We start from the raw sequence: 16,547 nt of genomic DNA on the forward strand, positions 1-16,547 counted from the left end.
GTGCTACCTCATCAAATAAAATAATAATAGTAACAGATTATTTGACACAAATGGAATAAAGTTTTATTAATTTATCAATGCCAACTAAAAATATACATTTTCTGTATAATACATATTCCCTGGCATTCATCTCTCTCACATTTAACAGTTATTAATTAATACTTCAGCAATTTACAACTGCTAACACATATGCACATTATCTCTCCAGGAGATTGCAATAAATTTTCGACAAAGATTGATAATATTCTATACATCTTTTATACACACACATGTTTTGGTTATCGATAATCACAATTACTTCCTTATTATTAGTTAACATCACAATTAATGATTGTTACTTCCTCGGAAGAGTACACAAAACAATTGGAAAATGCGAAATCATTTTACAAATGTAAAATTAGATTGAGTCATAAGTAATGTCCATTTCTCTTTTCAATCTAGAAACGCTTCTATAAAAATGATCAAGATCTATCTTAATCCAAAATGTATTCGCCATTGTTATCGATGACTTGTTGCCATCTGTCTGGTAGTTGTTTAATACCATGAGCATAAAAATCAGGATGCTTCGAATCAAAGAAGTTGGAAACAAATTCATTTATTTGGTCAGTACTTTTGAAAGATTCTCCATCTAACGCCTTTTGTAATAATCGAAAGAGATAGTAATCTGTTGGCACTAGATCCGACGAGCATGACGGATGTGGTAAAAGAGACCATCCTAATTCTAAAATTTTTTGTTGGATCGTCTTCGATGCGTGTAGTCTATCGTTATCGTGTAATAAAATAAGATTCTTCTGTTCATTCGTAGAAGGACTTTTTTCTTGGAGTTTCTCTTGTACACGTTCAAGTTGGTGAACATAAATTTCAGGCGTCACTGTGTCGTTCCTGTTTAGAAGTTCAAAATGAATAACACCCGAGCAATCCCACCATATACATAACAAAGCTTTTCTTCCATGAAACTTAGTCTTTGGTTCGACATCTATGTCTTTCTCATTTCCATCGTTTGATTGTCTTTTGCGAACAATAGCTTCGTACCTGATCCACTTCTCTGCTCCTGTTACAAGCTTGTCTAGAAACGGCTCGATTTTATGGCGAGAGATCAAACTCGCCGCGATGGACATTCTTTCCGCTTTGTTTCGATCGCTTAGCTGCCTGTGAACCCACACACCTAACTTGCTGACTTTCCCTAACGCGTGAAGCTGACGTATAACAGTGGACTGCGATACTTTAAGTTTCTCTGCTAACTCTTTAGTAGTTTGGCGTGGATTCTGTTCGAGCAGTTCATTCAGAACATCTTTATCGAAATCAGATGGTCTGCCCAATCGAGGCTCCTCCTTCAAAGACGTATCTCCCGATCGGAACTTTTTGAACCATCTTCGTACTGTTCTGTCTGTTACCGTGTCAACACCGTACACATTGCAAATTTTAATCGCTGTCTGTACAGAACTATTGCCTAATTTAAACTCCCATAACATTACATGTCGAATATGCTCCCGTAAGTTTTCCATTTCGAATGATTTGAATAAAACACTGTTCAGCTACAATTTTCACGCTACAATGTAAACTACTTAAAACAACTGAGTCGAAAAGAAACGAAAACTAGAACTACCCACGCTGGACATTACTTATGACTCAAACATGTCATTTAACTCCATGTGGGCAACATGGCGACGAGCATCTACGTCATTCTACGTCATATGTACATCGGGAAGCGACGCGTAACGTGAAGATGATGAAACATTTCGCACCACGTGCGCGTGCGAGTTGTATTTGTCTGGTACAATCTTAGACCATTGGTCCGAGTTACAATCAGGTACAATACTTACTTGTAGAATTATACATTGAACCGCAAGTGAGAGAATATTTGACCACTGCAAAATGTCTAAAATGTCGGTTCATAAAGTAAGGAGAGCATCGCAAATGTTTCAACCGATACTCACTACGATGTTGAAGCCTTCGCAGAAACCGAAAGTTACATCGAAAAGTTACGATGTATGCCAACAATTAATTACAACATGATGTATCATTATTAGATCCTCTTGTTTTTTTTTTAAATACTGTAATTACTATTGATTTGTTTGTAGAGCTTGATTAAATATGGATTTATTAAGTCTGTTAACAACGGCATGTATGCATATCTGCCGTTGGGATTACGTGTTTTAGATAAATTAACAAATCTTGTTGTCAACGAAATGGAAAACGTAGGAGCTCAGAAGTTGATGCTTCCAGCATTAACACCAACAAAATTATGGAAACAAACGAATAGATTCGATGATAATAAAACAGAATTGTTTGAAGTCCATGATAGGCACAAAAAGAACTATATACTTAGTCCAGTGAGTAATAAATATTTACACAGATCTATAGAGTAAGCTGCAAGAATAGAACTGTTAATTGTTAATGTATTTATCTATTTTGTTATAGACATACGAAGAAACAATCTGTGATTTAATTGCTTCCACTGGAACTTTATCTCCAAAAATTTTACCTTTGAAATTGTATCAAATATCTAACAAATGGAGAGACGAAATGAAACCACGTCTTGGGTTTTTCAGAAGTAGAGAGTTTGTTATGAAGGATTTGTATACATTCGATGCATCTTTAGATGATGCTAAGAAGACATATGAGTTAATATGTGAAGCTTATGATAATATATTCAAGCAAATAGGGATTTCATATGTAAAAGGTAATTGGATGAATTACTGTTACTATTATTTGCTTATAATGGTAAGGAAGCTTGAAATGATATAGGTTTCGCATTCTAAATTCACCCTTTTGCAAATCAATTTCACCTATTAAGAATATTTTAAATTATGAGTATCACTAATTTTTTTTCGGGTCCTGACCTGACCCGTGTCATCAAAACCTGACACGAACCTTGGGTACCCACCCACCCTTAAAAACCTGCATGGTAGAAGTGCGAAAAAATATTGATAACATTCCATAATTTTTTAATATTATTATGGATTGCAGCTATAGGTGATACAGGATCAATTGGAGGCCTAATGTCCCACGAGTATCACTATAAATGTGAAGTTGGCGATGATACCATTTGCATGTGTTCATCTTGTCAGTATGCTATTAACAAAACTGTATGCAAAGAATCACATTGTCCCGAGTGTAACAGTACATTTCTAGAGCAAAATACTGCTGAGGTAATTGAATGCATAAACGATATTTGAATGTATAATATAATAATTGAATGTGTATAAATGTATACAGGTTGTTTAATATAATTCAAATTTGTTTTTTGTTTAAGGTGGGACATGCATTTTTGTTAGACACAAAGTACACAGAGCCCCTAAAAGCACAATGTCACATACAGAACAAACATGTGCCTTCGGTAATGGGATGTTTTGGACTTGGCCTGAGTCGCATACTCACTGTTATGGCTGAAACATTATCTACAGAAGATGAACTTAGATGGCCAAAAAACTTAGCACCTTATACCGTGTGCATAATACCACCGAAGGTACTGTATCTCGTAAATTATATATTAATGAATTATAAAATCTTGTTTAAACATTTTCAGGCTGGCAGCAAAGAAGAAATTGCAGCGCAATACATTGACAAAATAGTAGAAATTTTAAATCAATTAAATATTGATGCTATACTCGATGATAGGACATACTTAACTATCGGAAACCGTTTTAAGCACTCGTGCTTAACTGGATATCCGTACATTATAGTAATTGGTAAAACTGCTACGAATTCACCACCCACATTCGAGGTTCATAACATAAACGATTCGTCAAAGTCTGATTTAAGTTTAGAAGCAATACACGGCTATTTTAATGCAGAAAATATAAAAAGTTAATATATTTTAAATTTCTCGTATGGAATTACAAAACATCGATTTTATACATAATTTAATATTAAGAACCTGTACATTAAAACAAGATTTATACATACACGTTTAATAATATAGAATTTGACGCAGCTATTTAATGTTTCAATTTAACTTTGACTTTGTGATACGCATTACAAAGGAAGCCCCGTAAGTTCCAAATATTTTTAAAGCTTTCTGGTTGCACGTTATAAGCTGAGTCCACAGCTTTCGCCCATATCTCTGATTCTTGACAGGAGGAATGTACAGGAAGATCAATGCTCCATAATGTCCAACTATAATAACGACCTTCCTTGGCGTTGGTGTCTTCATCGTGTAAATTAGCTGTATGCCAAGTGTTACCTTGATCATTTGTAACATCGACTCTAATAGTTTTCCTACCACCTCCTGACCACGCGTATCCTGTAAATTGTACAGAATTATAATAATGAAAATGGATTAACATCAAGTAACAAGCAGTAACAAGTTCCAAGATGTAGAATACCTTTAACGTTTATCTTCCCATCTTTTACTCGAACCGTGTCCAATGGTTCCGGTGTGCATATCGCAGAAATTACAGGCAGCTCTTGTATAGCGGGTGCCTTAGAAAAATCTACATTGTCCCAATCGGTGCTAGGGGAAAAGCCTTTGTAATCACCCTGTTGCCATTGCGACTGACTTTCTTCTTTCGAGAGAATTATTTTATCTGAAAATTTACGATGCAGAGAATTAAGTCGTTCATAACTGTAACGATACAGCGACTGTGTTTCTTTATTACCAAGCCATTTCACACTTCTCGCGCCCACAACACCGGGAACAATTACTCGAATAGGAAAACCATGATCTCTTGGTATTGGTTGACCATTCATTTCATAGGCTAAAATCACATCTGCTCTTGGATTCATAGCTCTACTAATGGATATACTTGCACCGTACGGTATACCAGAAGGATCCACGTCGTGCCCTTCAAACTAATTTCAATTATTTCGAAAATATTCATAACTGAGATATTCTAAATGCATTAATAATGATTAGACTGCTGATCTTTATGCATTTATGGCTTATAGAAAATGCTGGAGCATTAATTCGACAGAATTTAGTACGATTCTTATTTATATTGAATCTACAAATGCTTTTACCAATGAAAATAGGATTTCATTTGGTCTCACTTTATAAAATTTGTCTACAAAATTTGAAAATTGCATAAAGATCTGCTGTCTAACGATGACACAATAACGATACCTGAACGTGACTATAGTCATCCTCATTTATTTTCATGTCTTCCAAAATATCGCACAATCTTGCGCCTGTCCACGTAGCATTACCGATTGCTCCTACACCCCAACTGAGCCCTTTCAACGGTTTCTCCTACAACAAGATTGTTTATTCATCATTTTGTACAAACCGAGGCAGTAGTAACTCTATCGAAAACATTCTCCAACATTACCTGTGCCATTTCGGATCGCCTATTACCAGCACACATTACAGCGTTAGTTATCGTATATTTTGGATACTTTTGTATATCCTCGAAGCTAAGACACTTTTTCGTTGTTTCCTCTACAGCTAATTCCAAGGTGTACGTTTCTAGATCTACATCAGGAACGGGAAGATGATTCCTCACGTAAAACAATTCTCTAAACGAAAATAGAACTTTTATAAATTTGTTAGAGTAGATTACATTAAAATATGTTTTAGTTAAATAGATATTTACGTTGGTGTAATAAAATTTTCGACTAATAAGGAAGATGGTGGTTCAGCACAAAAAGGTCTACTTCCATTAACTTTTAGAGCTTTATGTCTCTGCGGCTCTCCTGTGTACGGATCATTCTGTACCGTATTAGTGGAAAACCTGTCTGCCTTAGAAATATTTCCAATTCTCATGGATTCTAGCAATTCGTATATTTCCGGAGTGTTATGATTAGCATAAATTGTCCAGAAAGGGTCTATAAAACTGCCAGCTGCCATTAACAGCTTAGAAGAACCGCCAGGATGATGTTCTATAAAATCTGTTATATCGTACACCCCTTGTTTAAAGATTACCCATACATGATTGTCCTTGTTGCTGTGTTTCCCTACTTCTTCTAAACTATACGTCTTTAAATCTGGTCTGAACTCTCCGCATTGTATATCATTTTTACCCAATGCATGTGTTTTATTCTTACGGAATATGTAATAATAACATATATAGGTTAATATAGATGCACCAAGGGTGGTGTATGCAGCACACAGAAAGTAGGAATTGTTTTTAGGACAATCCCTTTGCTTATTTGTTTTCTCATTTTTCAAGGAGTATTGTCTACATGGCTCGATGTAATATTGTACAGAAACTTTCGACGCCCGCGTCAAAGACCTGAAATTAAATTTTTATTTATATGTATACACATAAAAGAAATATTACATAATTACAAAACATATATGTATAAATATACTTGTTCCTCAGGTGGTATAAAAGCCTCGAATTCAGAATCATGGTTCTCATACGAAAATGAAAATGATATAGAGCGCCGGTAATAAAAATTATCTAATAATATATATACAGACAAGATTAAAATAGTTCAATCACTTGTTTTTCGTTTGTGCGATTGTTAAATTGTATTCCGGATACTCACTATAAGTATATATATTTATTAAGTACAATTTCTAAACGAAATACAAACTACGGACATATTACAAAAGATCTTAGTAGTCTAAATTTTAGACAAGACTCGGTAAGAGACTGATCGGAAGCGAATGAAGACTGTCAAAAGAATGCTTGCGAGAGGAAGAAATCAGCAGGAGATATAGGTTTTGGGTTCTGTAAAGTGGAGGTTGTTTTAGGTCTAATCAGGTCTAATGGTCAGTAAGGGACATATGGTAAGGGATGAATCATGGGGATGAGGTTCAAAGATGAGTAATGGTAGATGGAATGTCGAACTGAAGATAGAGAGATGAACTGAAACGTTTAGATTACATGAGTGATTATCAGTGATTACTAATGCTATTAGAGAGAATCTTATAATGGTATACAACACGATATTCCGATGTAAACTTTCGGAATCATCGAAGTAATTCTTATCTTATTCTTGAGTTTCATAAGAAAATGAAAATAATATAAATAGCGCCGACAATAAAAACACACATAAGTACATATACTTATATATTATCTATTTACAGACTCGTTTTTCATTCGTGCGATGTTCTTGCAGATTTTTTTTATCAATTTTAGTCTCGCATGGTCTCACAGCATCGTTTCTGATGAAATGGCATGTGTTGATAATTGATTCGTATCAGTTATTTCGTTGATGATGGCTCTCTGTAATTCTTATCTTCTTGAATTTCATATGAAAATGAAAATAATATATAAATTATTATTATAGCGCCATAGCGCCGGTAATATATATAAAAACACACATGTGTGCCTAAATATATCTATATATATATATATATATACTATATATATATAAATACATACAAGATTTATAGTTCAATCACACTCGTGCGATGTTCTGACGTACTTAACGATTTATGTAAGTAAATCACAGATTTTTTTTATCAATTTTAGTCTTGCAGCATAGTTTCTGAAATAGCATGTGTTGATAATTGGTTCGTATCAGTTATTTCGTTGATGATGGCTCCCTATGGCTCCCTGTCATTCACAAGCGACGGTGTTTTCGTAGTTCCTCGTCTTATTGTTTTTTCGTACCTTAGTACCGTACCCAGACATTTTTCAATGAAATATTCAATAAATTAAGCATAGCTGATATATAATAATAATAAGTACTATTTAGACCGTCCTTCAAATGAACATAGAAATTCCTTATTTGTTATCAAGAAATTCGTTGTTTTTTCAGTAAGTAAATATTTACTTGTAATATTATACTTTCCTCTGGCGTTCATTCTATTTATTAGATATTTTGTGATAATGTAAATCATTCCACGTAATCATTGGAAATTGTGTGAATCGTTACTATTTCTCCGAAAATACGTAAACTCTCTGTTTAGAGGTTATAATGCGCAGCTTAAATTTGCCTTTTGTAAAATAATTTCTAAAATATTATCTAATTTCTTACGAAAGAAATTAAGATTGTCTCGGTTACGTTACAAGTTAATTGATTATAAAAATTTTAACGTTGATAAATATTACCAATGTTTATTGTGCAAAGGAATATGTTTATAGGTGAAATGAGATAAAGTGAACAAACTATGGCTATGGCTATGAGAAAACGGAGCGGTTCTGGCTCCAAACGCCAGCACAAGGGGAAGCTCGTACCGATATACGAGAGCTTCTTCAAGGGAGAAGACTTAACGTTAGCTCATCCAAATTTTTGGAATGAACTGTTCCTCATAAAACCCATGGTCAGTAGCTTCTAAAATTATTTTTATTCCACATCAAATTTTATTCTGTATTATACAACACATAGCATAAGAAACAAAAAATTTTATGTCTTACAAATTCATAATAAAAGATCGATACAATACAAAGGAAATCTGGAAATTCTTTAGGTCTTCCACTGGTGTTACTCATTACCGAGCTTGTTTCATCTGCGATAGAAAAAGGTTCTTCAATTCTTAAGTGACGATATTCAATTTCGATTAGCCAGTTGTAATTAAGGTGCTCATTTCTTGATAATGTGAGAATGGGGTTTTTCAGTAGTCAAAAGTGCTAGATAAAAGATCAATCTAGGCCTCTATCTTTACGTTTACGAGACGTGATTTGCATTATTCAGAAGCATAAAGCTGCAACAGCTACATAAACAGCAGTAAACGTAAAAATAGGACTTTTGAGAGCAAGACTGATCTGTTATCTAGCGCTTTTGACTACTGAAAATGCCCATCTTTGCATCATCGAGAAATGAGAAGGGAAACCTGGAAACGAATCTACGAGAACAATATTCAAATCGCTTGGTAATTCATGCCAGTATAAACATGTTAAAGTACCTTTCTCTTTTTCTTTCTTGAATAATCTTCTTGACACTTCTCCTCGTTAACGTACGAATCTAAACATTCATGGTCCTCTTTCTTTGTATCAACTTGCTTCTTCTGGCAAGTCTCATTCTTTAAGCTTCTATCTTTCGTCTTCTTTTTAACTTTGTCATCTTTACCTATTAGAAACATATAAATGAAATACAGTAGTCTGTTAATCTAATAATTTCTGGAATATTGTAGAACAGGGAGTTCCAACTTGTAGCTCGCACTGTTAGACTTCATTGTTGCCGTAGAACCTTGTGCTTCTTGCGGGGAACAAGTTGGAACTCTTTGTTGTAGAATATACATACTCTTTGGTTGAACAACTTCCTCGCATTCGAGTTCGTTACGAAGACTACCTGGCATGAATTTGCACTTAAAGTTAAACCACGCTTCGCTCGTCTGAACTTTGTATTTGAAACATTTTAATTGATATATACATACTCTTCCGTAATATTTTGTCACTTCCCATGACGGCAATGACTAAAATTATAATTATCAATCATGGAGATACTCTACTTAAAATGTTCTAACAATTGTCCACACTCACCTGTATTACTTTAGTAACAAATTTACCAATCATGATGACCGCCTACAGTTCGTATTCTATCAATACAAAAACCTTTGATCGTTAAAATCATAAGTAAGAAGTAGCATTTTTCAATATAAAAAAAAATTTTTAATTAACCAAATAAAATGAGAAACTTCAGTGGATGACAAATTTCTTGTTGACAAGAAAAGAAAAAACTGTCAAAGGAAAAACAGATGAATTGTTGCAATATACTTAGTGATTATGAAATATCGACTACCTACATTTGTATGTATATGTATGATGATTATTTTAATGTGTTTAGGTTCCACACATTGAAAGTGAAATTTTACATATGACTGCGGAACAATTAAACGCAAGTAGAGAGAACTTAAATGCCTTGGTATGCCATTGCGTGGATACGTTAGTCGACGAGCATCCTTTCAGAGTTGTCTACGCTCTGCAAACTTTAGCAGCTGTTATACAGTCAATGTATAAGAAAGCTAGTCAAGGAGATTGCGGATTTAACTTAATCGACATCCTAGTGGGATTTGATTCCGCTGAACAAAGGATGACAACGTTGATGCAACATTGCAATAACTTTTTAACAGGTATACATCCATTAAATGTATTTCATGTATTTCATTCATGCTCATTAAACGATCAAAGATTCAAATATGCATCTCGTGCTATATTCGAAAGAGAAATTTGCTTACTAAAATTTTACATAATTCCAGGTGAATACCCTGATAGCTTAAAAGCTTTATGCTTGAAATTGTTGTTAATTATTGTAACTGGCATGGACAATGTTAGTCAGAACACTTTGTTGGAGTATGTTATGCTTAATAGTGTTTTTGAATCTCTGGTTCAAGTACGTGCTAATATCGAATAAGTATTTGAAATGAGAACCGTTCGAGAACACTGATTAGCCTATTAATATTTGGATACTTTTGGTGCAGTTGCTGAGAGACACAACAGCTAGAAGTCGTCATGGTCATGACGCAGTATTGCTCTTAACACTTCTAGTCAATTATAGGAAGCACGAAAGAGCGAACCCCTATATTGTTAAATTGTCAATTTTAGACGATGAGCTAGCTCTAAATGGATATGGTCAAGTAATATCGAGTTCGTTGATGGACTTTTGTAGGCAATTTGCTCAACAAAGAGCAGGTACAGAATATATTGAATTAGCTAATTAGCTAAATTACATCTAACATATATATATATAATAATAAAACATTTGTGTGTACGTAGAAATACAAGCATCTTGGCTGTCTTCCTTCACTAGCATAGTAGGAAGCATATTTGTTGGAGAAGAAGAAGCAAAAACGCAACAAGTTCGTGCGAATAACGCATTGTTACTAGCGCTTTACGAGTCTACACACTTAAATCGTAATTTTGTAACAACTTTAGCTTATACGCAAAGCGACACAAGTGCTCCGCCCTCTCCTAACAATACGTTAGGGCCAAACGCTGTGGCTCCTGGAGCGCAGCTACCAGATGTAATGGCCCAACCGTTTAATTTGTTGGCGACGTTCTTACAATATTGGTAACAATCTCTATATTTACAAAGTATCTCATTCTTCTGAAGATGTATCGCATTTCTCACCGTAAAATGTTTTCGTTATTGCAGTTCGATAGTTATGCAAGTTATCAGAACAGAAGCAATAATGAGTAATGTGAAATTGTGCTTCCTTATATTAAGCTGCATCGCGGAAGATCAGTACGCAAACAGTTTGATGCATGATGCAAACTTGGCTTTCAGAGTTCAGCTTCATAGAGTGCCCATGCACCACAGGAAGATTCAGGATAAAACAGCACCCGTACAACCGTTGGCTGCTACATTACTTGGTACAGTTACTATTGCCGTAAAAACGTTCGTACGGAAGTTTCTTCACCGTTATCATTTTCTTCGGTTAAGATAGAATAAGGGCATATTTTAAGATTCTCCTATAAACGAATAATCGTCATATCATTGTAGATTTGCTTGTTGAATTCATTACATCGCACATGATGAAGAAATTCCCACTCGAACTTTATCATCAGTGTATTGGAGTTTTGCAAAGACTGCTCTGTTACCAGAAAAGATGTAGAGTCCGACTCGGTTATCAATGGAGAGATCTTTGGACAGCGTTGATTAATCTACTCAAGTTCTTAACCACCCACGAAAGCCACCTTATTAAGAAAATGAACATCTTTCCATTAGCCATTCAGGTAAATTGATATAATGCAAACGCAGACGTATACTGTATCGATCAGTTTGAACTAATGTTTCAGGTTGTGAATATTTTGAATTTGTTTATTACTTATGGGGATACGTTCCTATCTTCGCCGAGCAGCTACGATGAATTGTTTTACGAGATAATACGAATGAGACTTATTTTCACAAATTTAAACGCAATGGGTAAGTAGGCAGAATGCGAATATGACTAGACTGCCGATCTTTATGCATTTATAGCATACATTGCAATCGATGCAGACAATTTTTATTTTGCACAAAGATCCGCAGTCTAGTTAGGATAGATTAAAAATTTGTTTGATGCCAATAAATAACGAGAATACAATTTCTGTACAAAGCACTCAGATATTCGACAAGCGAAGCTTACGAGTACAAAGAGCATGCGCTAAAATTAACAAATTGTTTGGTGAACATGAGAGACATAGTAAATCATTTTCCACCAAAGATAGCGGCATGGTTGGCCAGCGAAAGTTTGTCAACTCCGACGGAACAACAGATTTTAGCGATCATAATACAGAATTATGATAGCCTTACGTTGAAGTTACAAGATAATTTAGATCAGTACGAAAGATATTCTGAGAAGCCTGATCACGTTGCATTTTTCGAAGAAATGGTAACGTTTTATTCAATATAAAATGGCGCACCATTTGAAAACTATGATTGAGTGGTATTTATGTTCTCACGCAGGTAACTGGAGTTGTTATGGATACAAGAGGATCGATAGACTTGAACGCATTAGACACGCAGGCTATATTGCAGGAATTATCGAATATTTCGTAACACGCGGTACACACGTGATATGAAATTGTGGCCTGTGCACTGATTTGTTGTCATGATGTATTATAATGTATTTTTTTTAATACAGTCAGCTTTACATGTATTTCCTTAATATTCCAAGGAGCGTAGTTTACGGAGTTACTAAGTATCACGACATAATATGTTTTCTCATTAAGCTATATTTCTATAAATTTGTGTATACAAGGTTTCAGGAGTCATTAAAATTGAATAAGTACGAAATTGGAAATGATTCTAAATAATCTCGGGTTTCTCTTCGGTAATTACAAAATACATATAAAAAAATACATTATTACTCGCATCAGTATTCATATTTTCCTTAACACGTTCTGTGCCGAGCCGTTTCTGCTGGAAATATATTCTACAGTGTTAAACTTGTTGCAAAATATATGTTTTTAGCACATATAATGAATGGATAGTTTAACGTGTACCATCAGTGGTACACACAGCATGGATGTGTTAAATCTTAATGTGCTAATTACATCTGTTTTTTCAATCGTTCCTTCGCAAGAATTGCAACACCAGCCTTGGACTGATTCTTCCTCTGAAGATGACTACTAATGAAATCCCCAATTTTGGCTATTTCATTAAAGTCCACTCCCGTTTCCAAACCCTGTCCATGGAGAAGATAAAGCAAATCTTCGGTAGCAATATTTCCAGACGCACCTGCTGCGTACGGGCATCCTCCCAATCCAGCAACCGAGGAATCGAATACTCTTATACCATGTTCGAGGCCACAATAAATATTTGCCAATGCTTGTCCGTAAGTATCGTGGCAATGAAGTGCAAATACATTCGTATCGTACGATACATGCTTCAATTCACCTAAAACTTTCTCTATTTTGTCAGGAGATCCTACCCCGATGGTGTCTCCTAGAGAAATTTCATAGCATCCGAGCTTTAACAACGATTCGCATATATTGGCTACCATCGATGGTTTGATTTCACCCTCATAGGGACAGCCAACTATACAAGAAACATAGCCCCTGACTTTAAGTTTGTGTCTCTTAGCTTCTTCGATAACTGTTTTAATGTTTTTGATACTGTCGTCGATAGAACAATTAGTATTCTTCCTTGAAAATGTCTCAGACGCAGCGCCGAAAACAGCTATTTCTTTTACGTCTACTTTCAATGCACTTTCTAAACCTTTCAAGTTAGGAACCAGTACAGGATACGATACGTCAGACTTTTTATTAATCGTTTGATACACTTGAGCATTGTCAGCCATTTGCGGAACCCATTTCGGAGACACAAAGCTGGATACCTCTACACTCTTCAATCCAGTTTCTGACAATTTATTAATAAATTCGACTTTGATTTCAGTTGGTACAATGTTTCTCTCATTTTGTAGTCCGTCTCTGGCTCCGACTTCAACTACTTTAACGAAATCACTAAATGTTCTTGAATATTTAACAGAGAGACTGCATATGTTATTGACACTTAGGATTTTGAACATTCTTAATTCTCTGAATATATAACTATATTTTAAAATGTACAACTATATTTTTCTTTTCGCAGTAATAATGTATTTATTTGGCACGTGAGATATTGTGCGCGCAATGATTATTGCATCTTTCTACATACAGGAAAATACATATTCGTAAGAGATAAGAGGTAGTGATAAAAGTATTACAATGTACAGTAAACAAGCAGTGTGTTCGCAAGAATAATTTGATAAACGTACTTTTTATATTATTGGTGAATTAGTAAGTAAATTGGAGATTTCATCAACTATTCAAATATTCTTACGTTATCTATTATAACGTAACTTTAAAATTATGTTACCTTTTCTGTATATAACGTAAATTTACTTAATTTAAAGATAAAAATAACAAATATTAAATTTTCTTTTCTGTACGTTATTTCAGTATTTAAAAAAGAAACAAATTAATTCTTCCTCTTGATTTCGAAATCGTAATATTTATACTGAATAAATATTACTTCTGTTGAGGCTTTCAGGCTTTCGGGTGTAATATTTATTTATAAATAGTATAAAAGTGCAGACAATATTTCTTTTGTGTTTATGTATGTATATGCTATATATAAAGTTTTACAAAATACGTATTACGCAAATAATAGTTTGAGAAACGTCTTACAAATCTGTACAAATCTAATAAATTTGATCAAAATGCGATGTAAATATGTAACTCGCAATTTTATTAGGTTATGGCCAGTTATGGCTCTGTGATTTCCGCGAAGAATATTTATGCTCTTCGCCAATCAGAAGCGATCACGAAAATCACGAATTACTGTGAAAACTCACCGTGATTGGGGGGGGGGGACGTGATCGAACACTGTCGAACACCATCCCTAAACTACTCAGTGATATTGACCAATGATTTTCAGGTAACTATATTTAAGAACCAATCAGGACACGCATTTGTAATCCTTAATTTTTTTACAAAGTTTTGTTTCTATATATATACTATATATAGAATGTCTAACTAACAAACACTAAATTATTGTTGAAACTTGAATGTGAGTTGAACGATCGCAAAACATATACACGCGTGATATAATTATAACTGATTTTGGTTAGTGTACCCGTGCAGCGTGTTGTTATTTAAATATGTGTTATACATGTACCGGAAAACGTACAGAATTATATGCACACGTGTAATAGAAAGTAGTGTTTTGACTAGTTATACATTCACATAATCGTTTAATTTTCTACTTGAAATATTGTGAAATGTACAGATAACTTTGAGTTCTAATTTTATTTCAAACAATCACATATAGTATAAAATATAATTTGTGGTCTTGTTAGACACTATGTCCGATTTCGATGCAGATGATTCTTTAACGAAATTGAATACTCAACTGAATAGATCTATGGTCTTGATGGATACCACAACAGATAATGAAACATATCCACCAAAAGTGAACAGATCCATCAAAATCAATACAAAAATTCAGCCAGCTAGTCCCGCTAATGCTTCTCCCATGCGTAGAAAGAGTATTTTGAAGAAGTCTGATACAAGGAACGACGAAAGGAGAGATGAAACAGAAGTACAAAACACAGAGAATGAAAGGGAGATGTTAAATCATACAAACAACAGTAGAGTATCAATAAATGCGCAGACTGCCTCTAGACCTCATAATGTAAATATAATTCGCATTGTAAATCTATCGCCAATTTTCTATGCTAACAACTTAAGAATCCTATTTCAGATCAACGATTTAGCCAGAGAAGAGAATTTAGTTGTAGAATCCACAGATGTCACATTTAATTTGGATAACATTTCTGACAGTGAAGACGTATGGATAATGGATATTCCTAAAACAGTGAGCTCAAATTTAATAATTAGAAAAGAAGAAACTGTTCTCTCGAAGCTAGAGTTATGTAGCTTCATCTATATAGGGTGGTTCACCTAAATATCTCCTTTATTTGTGATGACATAACAAATGTTTTTAATGCACTGTAAATGGTATTGCAAGGTGAATACGTTGCAAATTTTATTTTTTGTGCAAGGGAAAAAGATATACATTTACAAGAAAAAGATATCGATGACTTTGAAAACTCCTGGAAAAAATGACCTTGAGAAAAAAATAACATTTGTAAAGCATTAGCCTTGCGATACCATTTACATTGCATTAAAAACATTTGTTCTGTCATCACTAGATTGCAGACTTTATGCAAAGTAAAAATTGTCTGTATCGATTGCAAGAAATAGAAACTAAATTGATTTTAAGAGAGAAGAAATTACAGACATCTTCAATTTTGAAAATTTTTCAACAATTTTGAATTTCATCTACTTAGTCTAGATCTCTACATTTAGGTGGACTACCCTGATATAAGCAGAACTATGTTACGAATGGAAATCTTGTTGCATTCTAGATAGATCCGAAAGATCTTAAAGGTCAGACATTAATATTTGGAGAAAAGTCGAAATTTAAAATTAAGGGAGATCGATACTATGCGGTGAACCACGATACTAAGTGCAATGTCTCTTGCGTATTCAACACTGGGAAAGTGAAACCGCAATATAAAACAGGTATCCCTTTCGTCTTATCGAATTGATATGAAAACGAACAATCTTGTATTAATAATACGATTCTCTTGTATAGTTAACGTGAAACCTGTGGGCACGATCAGCGTTAGACGGAAACTTTCAGGTATATCGAAAATCAAGCCGATGCAAATAGAAAACACTAGCGTACCGTTCCCTGAAAACCTGAAAGTCCGTCATCCTTTGTTCGGTGTAAGTTATCAAGGT

The 16,547-nt window shown here is 34.3% G+C and overlaps 6 protein-coding genes and 1 pseudogene across 12 annotated transcripts in view; 3 read left to right on the plus strand and 4 right to left on the minus strand.

Moving 5' to 3' along the window:
- Positions 1–39: 39 nt before the first annotated feature.
- Shop (sulfite oxidase) lies at positions 40–7,125 on the minus strand. Its single transcript, XM_076439551.1, has 9 exons — positions 6,979–7,125; positions 6,416–6,431; positions 6,253–6,326; positions 5,535–6,173; positions 5,271–5,457; positions 5,066–5,191; positions 4,602–4,794; positions 4,329–4,529; positions 40–4,246 (listed from the first exon to the last, which is right to left on the minus strand). Exons 1-9 carry the CDS (start codon positions 6,987–6,989, stop codon positions 3,942–3,944), a joined length of 1,752 nt encoding a protein of 583 aa, XP_076295666.1. The 5' UTR covers positions 6,990–7,125; the 3' UTR covers positions 40–3,941.
- Positions 474–1,505, minus strand: LOC143216184 (histone-lysine N-methyltransferase SETMAR pseudogene; annotated as a pseudogene).
- Prors-m (prolyl-tRNA synthetase 2-like protein, mitochondrial) lies at positions 1,616–3,940 on the plus strand. Of its 2 annotated transcripts, none has more exons than XM_076439556.1 (6): positions 1,616–1,989; positions 2,082–2,333; positions 2,422–2,683; positions 2,971–3,152; positions 3,257–3,469; positions 3,530–3,940. In XM_076439556.1, the coding sequence occupies exons 1-6, from the start codon at positions 1,876–1,878 to the stop codon at positions 3,812–3,814; spliced, it is 1,308 nt and encodes a 435-aa protein (XP_076295671.1). In that variant the 5' UTR covers positions 1,616–1,875; the 3' UTR covers positions 3,815–3,940. The 2 variants fall into 2 exon arrangements, with proteins under 2 accessions (XP_076295671.1, XP_076295672.1); XM_076439557.1 differs by having other exon boundaries at positions 2,161–2,333.
- On the plus strand, positions 6,997–15,229 carry LOC143216469 (armadillo-like helical domain-containing protein 3). 4 transcript variants are annotated; one of them, XM_076439546.1, is made up of 14 exons: positions 7,513–7,652; positions 7,980–8,158; positions 9,622–9,907; positions 10,034–10,167; positions 10,256–10,466; positions 10,551–10,845; positions 10,930–11,147; positions 11,278–11,510; positions 11,574–11,700; positions 11,874–12,148; positions 12,223–13,093; positions 13,180–14,036; positions 14,494–14,676; positions 15,122–15,229. In XM_076439546.1, exons 2-11 carry the CDS (start codon positions 8,006–8,008, stop codon positions 12,313–12,315), a joined length of 2,025 nt encoding a protein of 674 aa, XP_076295661.1. In that variant the 5' UTR covers positions 7,513–7,652; positions 7,980–8,005; the 3' UTR covers positions 12,316–13,093; positions 13,180–14,036; positions 14,494–14,676; positions 15,122–15,229. The 4 variants fall into 4 exon arrangements, with proteins under 4 accessions (XP_076295662.1, XP_076295661.1, XP_076295660.1 ...); XM_076439547.1 differs by lacking the exon at positions 7,513–7,652 and adding an exon at positions 6,997–7,329 and having other exon boundaries at positions 12,223–14,036; XM_076439545.1 differs by having other exon boundaries at positions 12,223–14,036.
- LOC143216486 (uncharacterized) overlaps positions 7,471–16,547 on the minus strand; it is an 11,982-nt gene continuing 2,905 nt past the window's right edge. Inside the window, exons 1-5 of one of the 3 annotated variants that reach the window (XM_076439579.1) lie at positions 9,318–9,747; positions 9,212–9,250; positions 9,079–9,126; positions 8,741–8,904; positions 7,471–8,344 (exon numbers count right to left, since the gene is read on the minus strand). In XM_076439579.1, the coding sequence (XP_076295694.1) occupies positions 8,327–8,344; positions 8,741–8,904; positions 9,079–9,126; positions 9,212–9,239 (258 nt within the window). In that variant the 5' untranslated portion in view covers positions 9,240–9,250; positions 9,318–9,747 and the 3' untranslated portion in view covers positions 7,471–8,326. Of the gene's footprint in view, positions 8,345–8,740; positions 8,905–9,078; positions 9,251–9,317; positions 9,748–16,547 lie in introns of those variants that run through there. The other 2 variants (XM_076439578.1, XM_076439580.1) reach the window with 2 other exon arrangements.
- Hmgcl (hydroxymethylglutaryl-CoA lyase) lies at positions 12,474–13,906 on the minus strand. The gene has a single exon (XM_076439568.1). It carries the CDS (start codon positions 13,784–13,786, stop codon positions 12,809–12,811), a length of 978 nt encoding a protein of 325 aa, XP_076295683.1. The 5' UTR covers positions 13,787–13,906; the 3' UTR covers positions 12,474–12,808.
- On the plus strand, positions 14,708–16,236 carry LOC143216484 (uncharacterized). Its single transcript, XM_076439575.1, has 3 exons — positions 14,708–15,432; positions 15,502–15,615; positions 16,110–16,236. Exons 1-3 carry the CDS (start codon positions 15,103–15,105, stop codon positions 16,170–16,172), a joined length of 507 nt encoding a protein of 168 aa, XP_076295690.1. The 5' UTR covers positions 14,708–15,102; the 3' UTR covers positions 16,173–16,236.

The sequence above is a fragment of the Lasioglossum baleicum genome, chromosome 15 (genome assembly GCF_051020765.1).
Source record: "Lasioglossum baleicum chromosome 15, iyLasBale1, whole genome shotgun sequence".
Lineage (NCBI taxonomy): Eukaryota > Metazoa > Arthropoda > Insecta > Hymenoptera > Halictidae > Lasioglossum > Lasioglossum baleicum.

Coding starts and splice junctions, on each gene's coding strand:
- Prors-m (XM_076439556.1), top strand. CDS start 1,876: ATGTCTAAAATGTCGGTTCATAAAGTAAGGAGAGCATCGCAAATGTTT. Junction 2,684..2,970: donor AGGGATTTCATATGTAAAAG/GTAATTGGATGA, acceptor TATGGATTGCAG/CTATAGGTGATACAGGATCA. Junction 3,153..3,256: donor TAGAGCAAAATACTGCTGAG/GTAATTGAATGC, acceptor TTTTTGTTTAAG/GTGGGACATGCATTTTTGTT.
- Shop (XM_076439551.1), bottom strand. Junction 5,458..5,534: donor GAAAATTTTATTACACCAAC/GTAAATATCTAT, acceptor ATTTTCGTTTAG/AGAATTGTTTTACGTGAGGA. Junction 5,192..5,270: donor GGCGATCCGAAATGGCACAG/GTAATGTTGGAG, acceptor ATCTTGTTGTAG/GAGAAACCGTTGAAAGGGCT.
- LOC143216469 (XM_076439547.1), top strand. CDS start 8,006: ATGGCTATGGCTATGAGAAAACGGAGCGGTTCTGGCTCCAAACGCCAG. Junction 11,148..11,277: donor GTTGGCTGCTACATTACTTG/GTACAGTTACTA, acceptor ATATCATTGTAG/ATTTGCTTGTTGAATTCATT. Junction 11,511..11,573: donor TCTTTCCATTAGCCATTCAG/GTAAATTGATAT, acceptor CTAATGTTTCAG/GTTGTGAATATTTTGAATTT.
- Hmgcl (XM_076439568.1), bottom strand. CDS start 13,786: ATGTTCAAAATCCTAAGTGTCAATAACATATGCAGTCTCTCTGTTAAA.
- LOC143216484 (XM_076439575.1), top strand. CDS start 15,103: ATGTCCGATTTCGATGCAGATGATTCTTTAACGAAATTGAATACTCAA. Junction 15,433..15,501: donor CTGCCTCTAGACCTCATAAT/GTAAATATAATT, acceptor ATCCTATTTCAG/ATCAACGATTTAGCCAGAGA. Junction 15,616..16,109: donor TAATGGATATTCCTAAAACA/GTGAGCTCAAAT, acceptor CTCTACATTTAG/GTGGACTACCCTGATATAAG.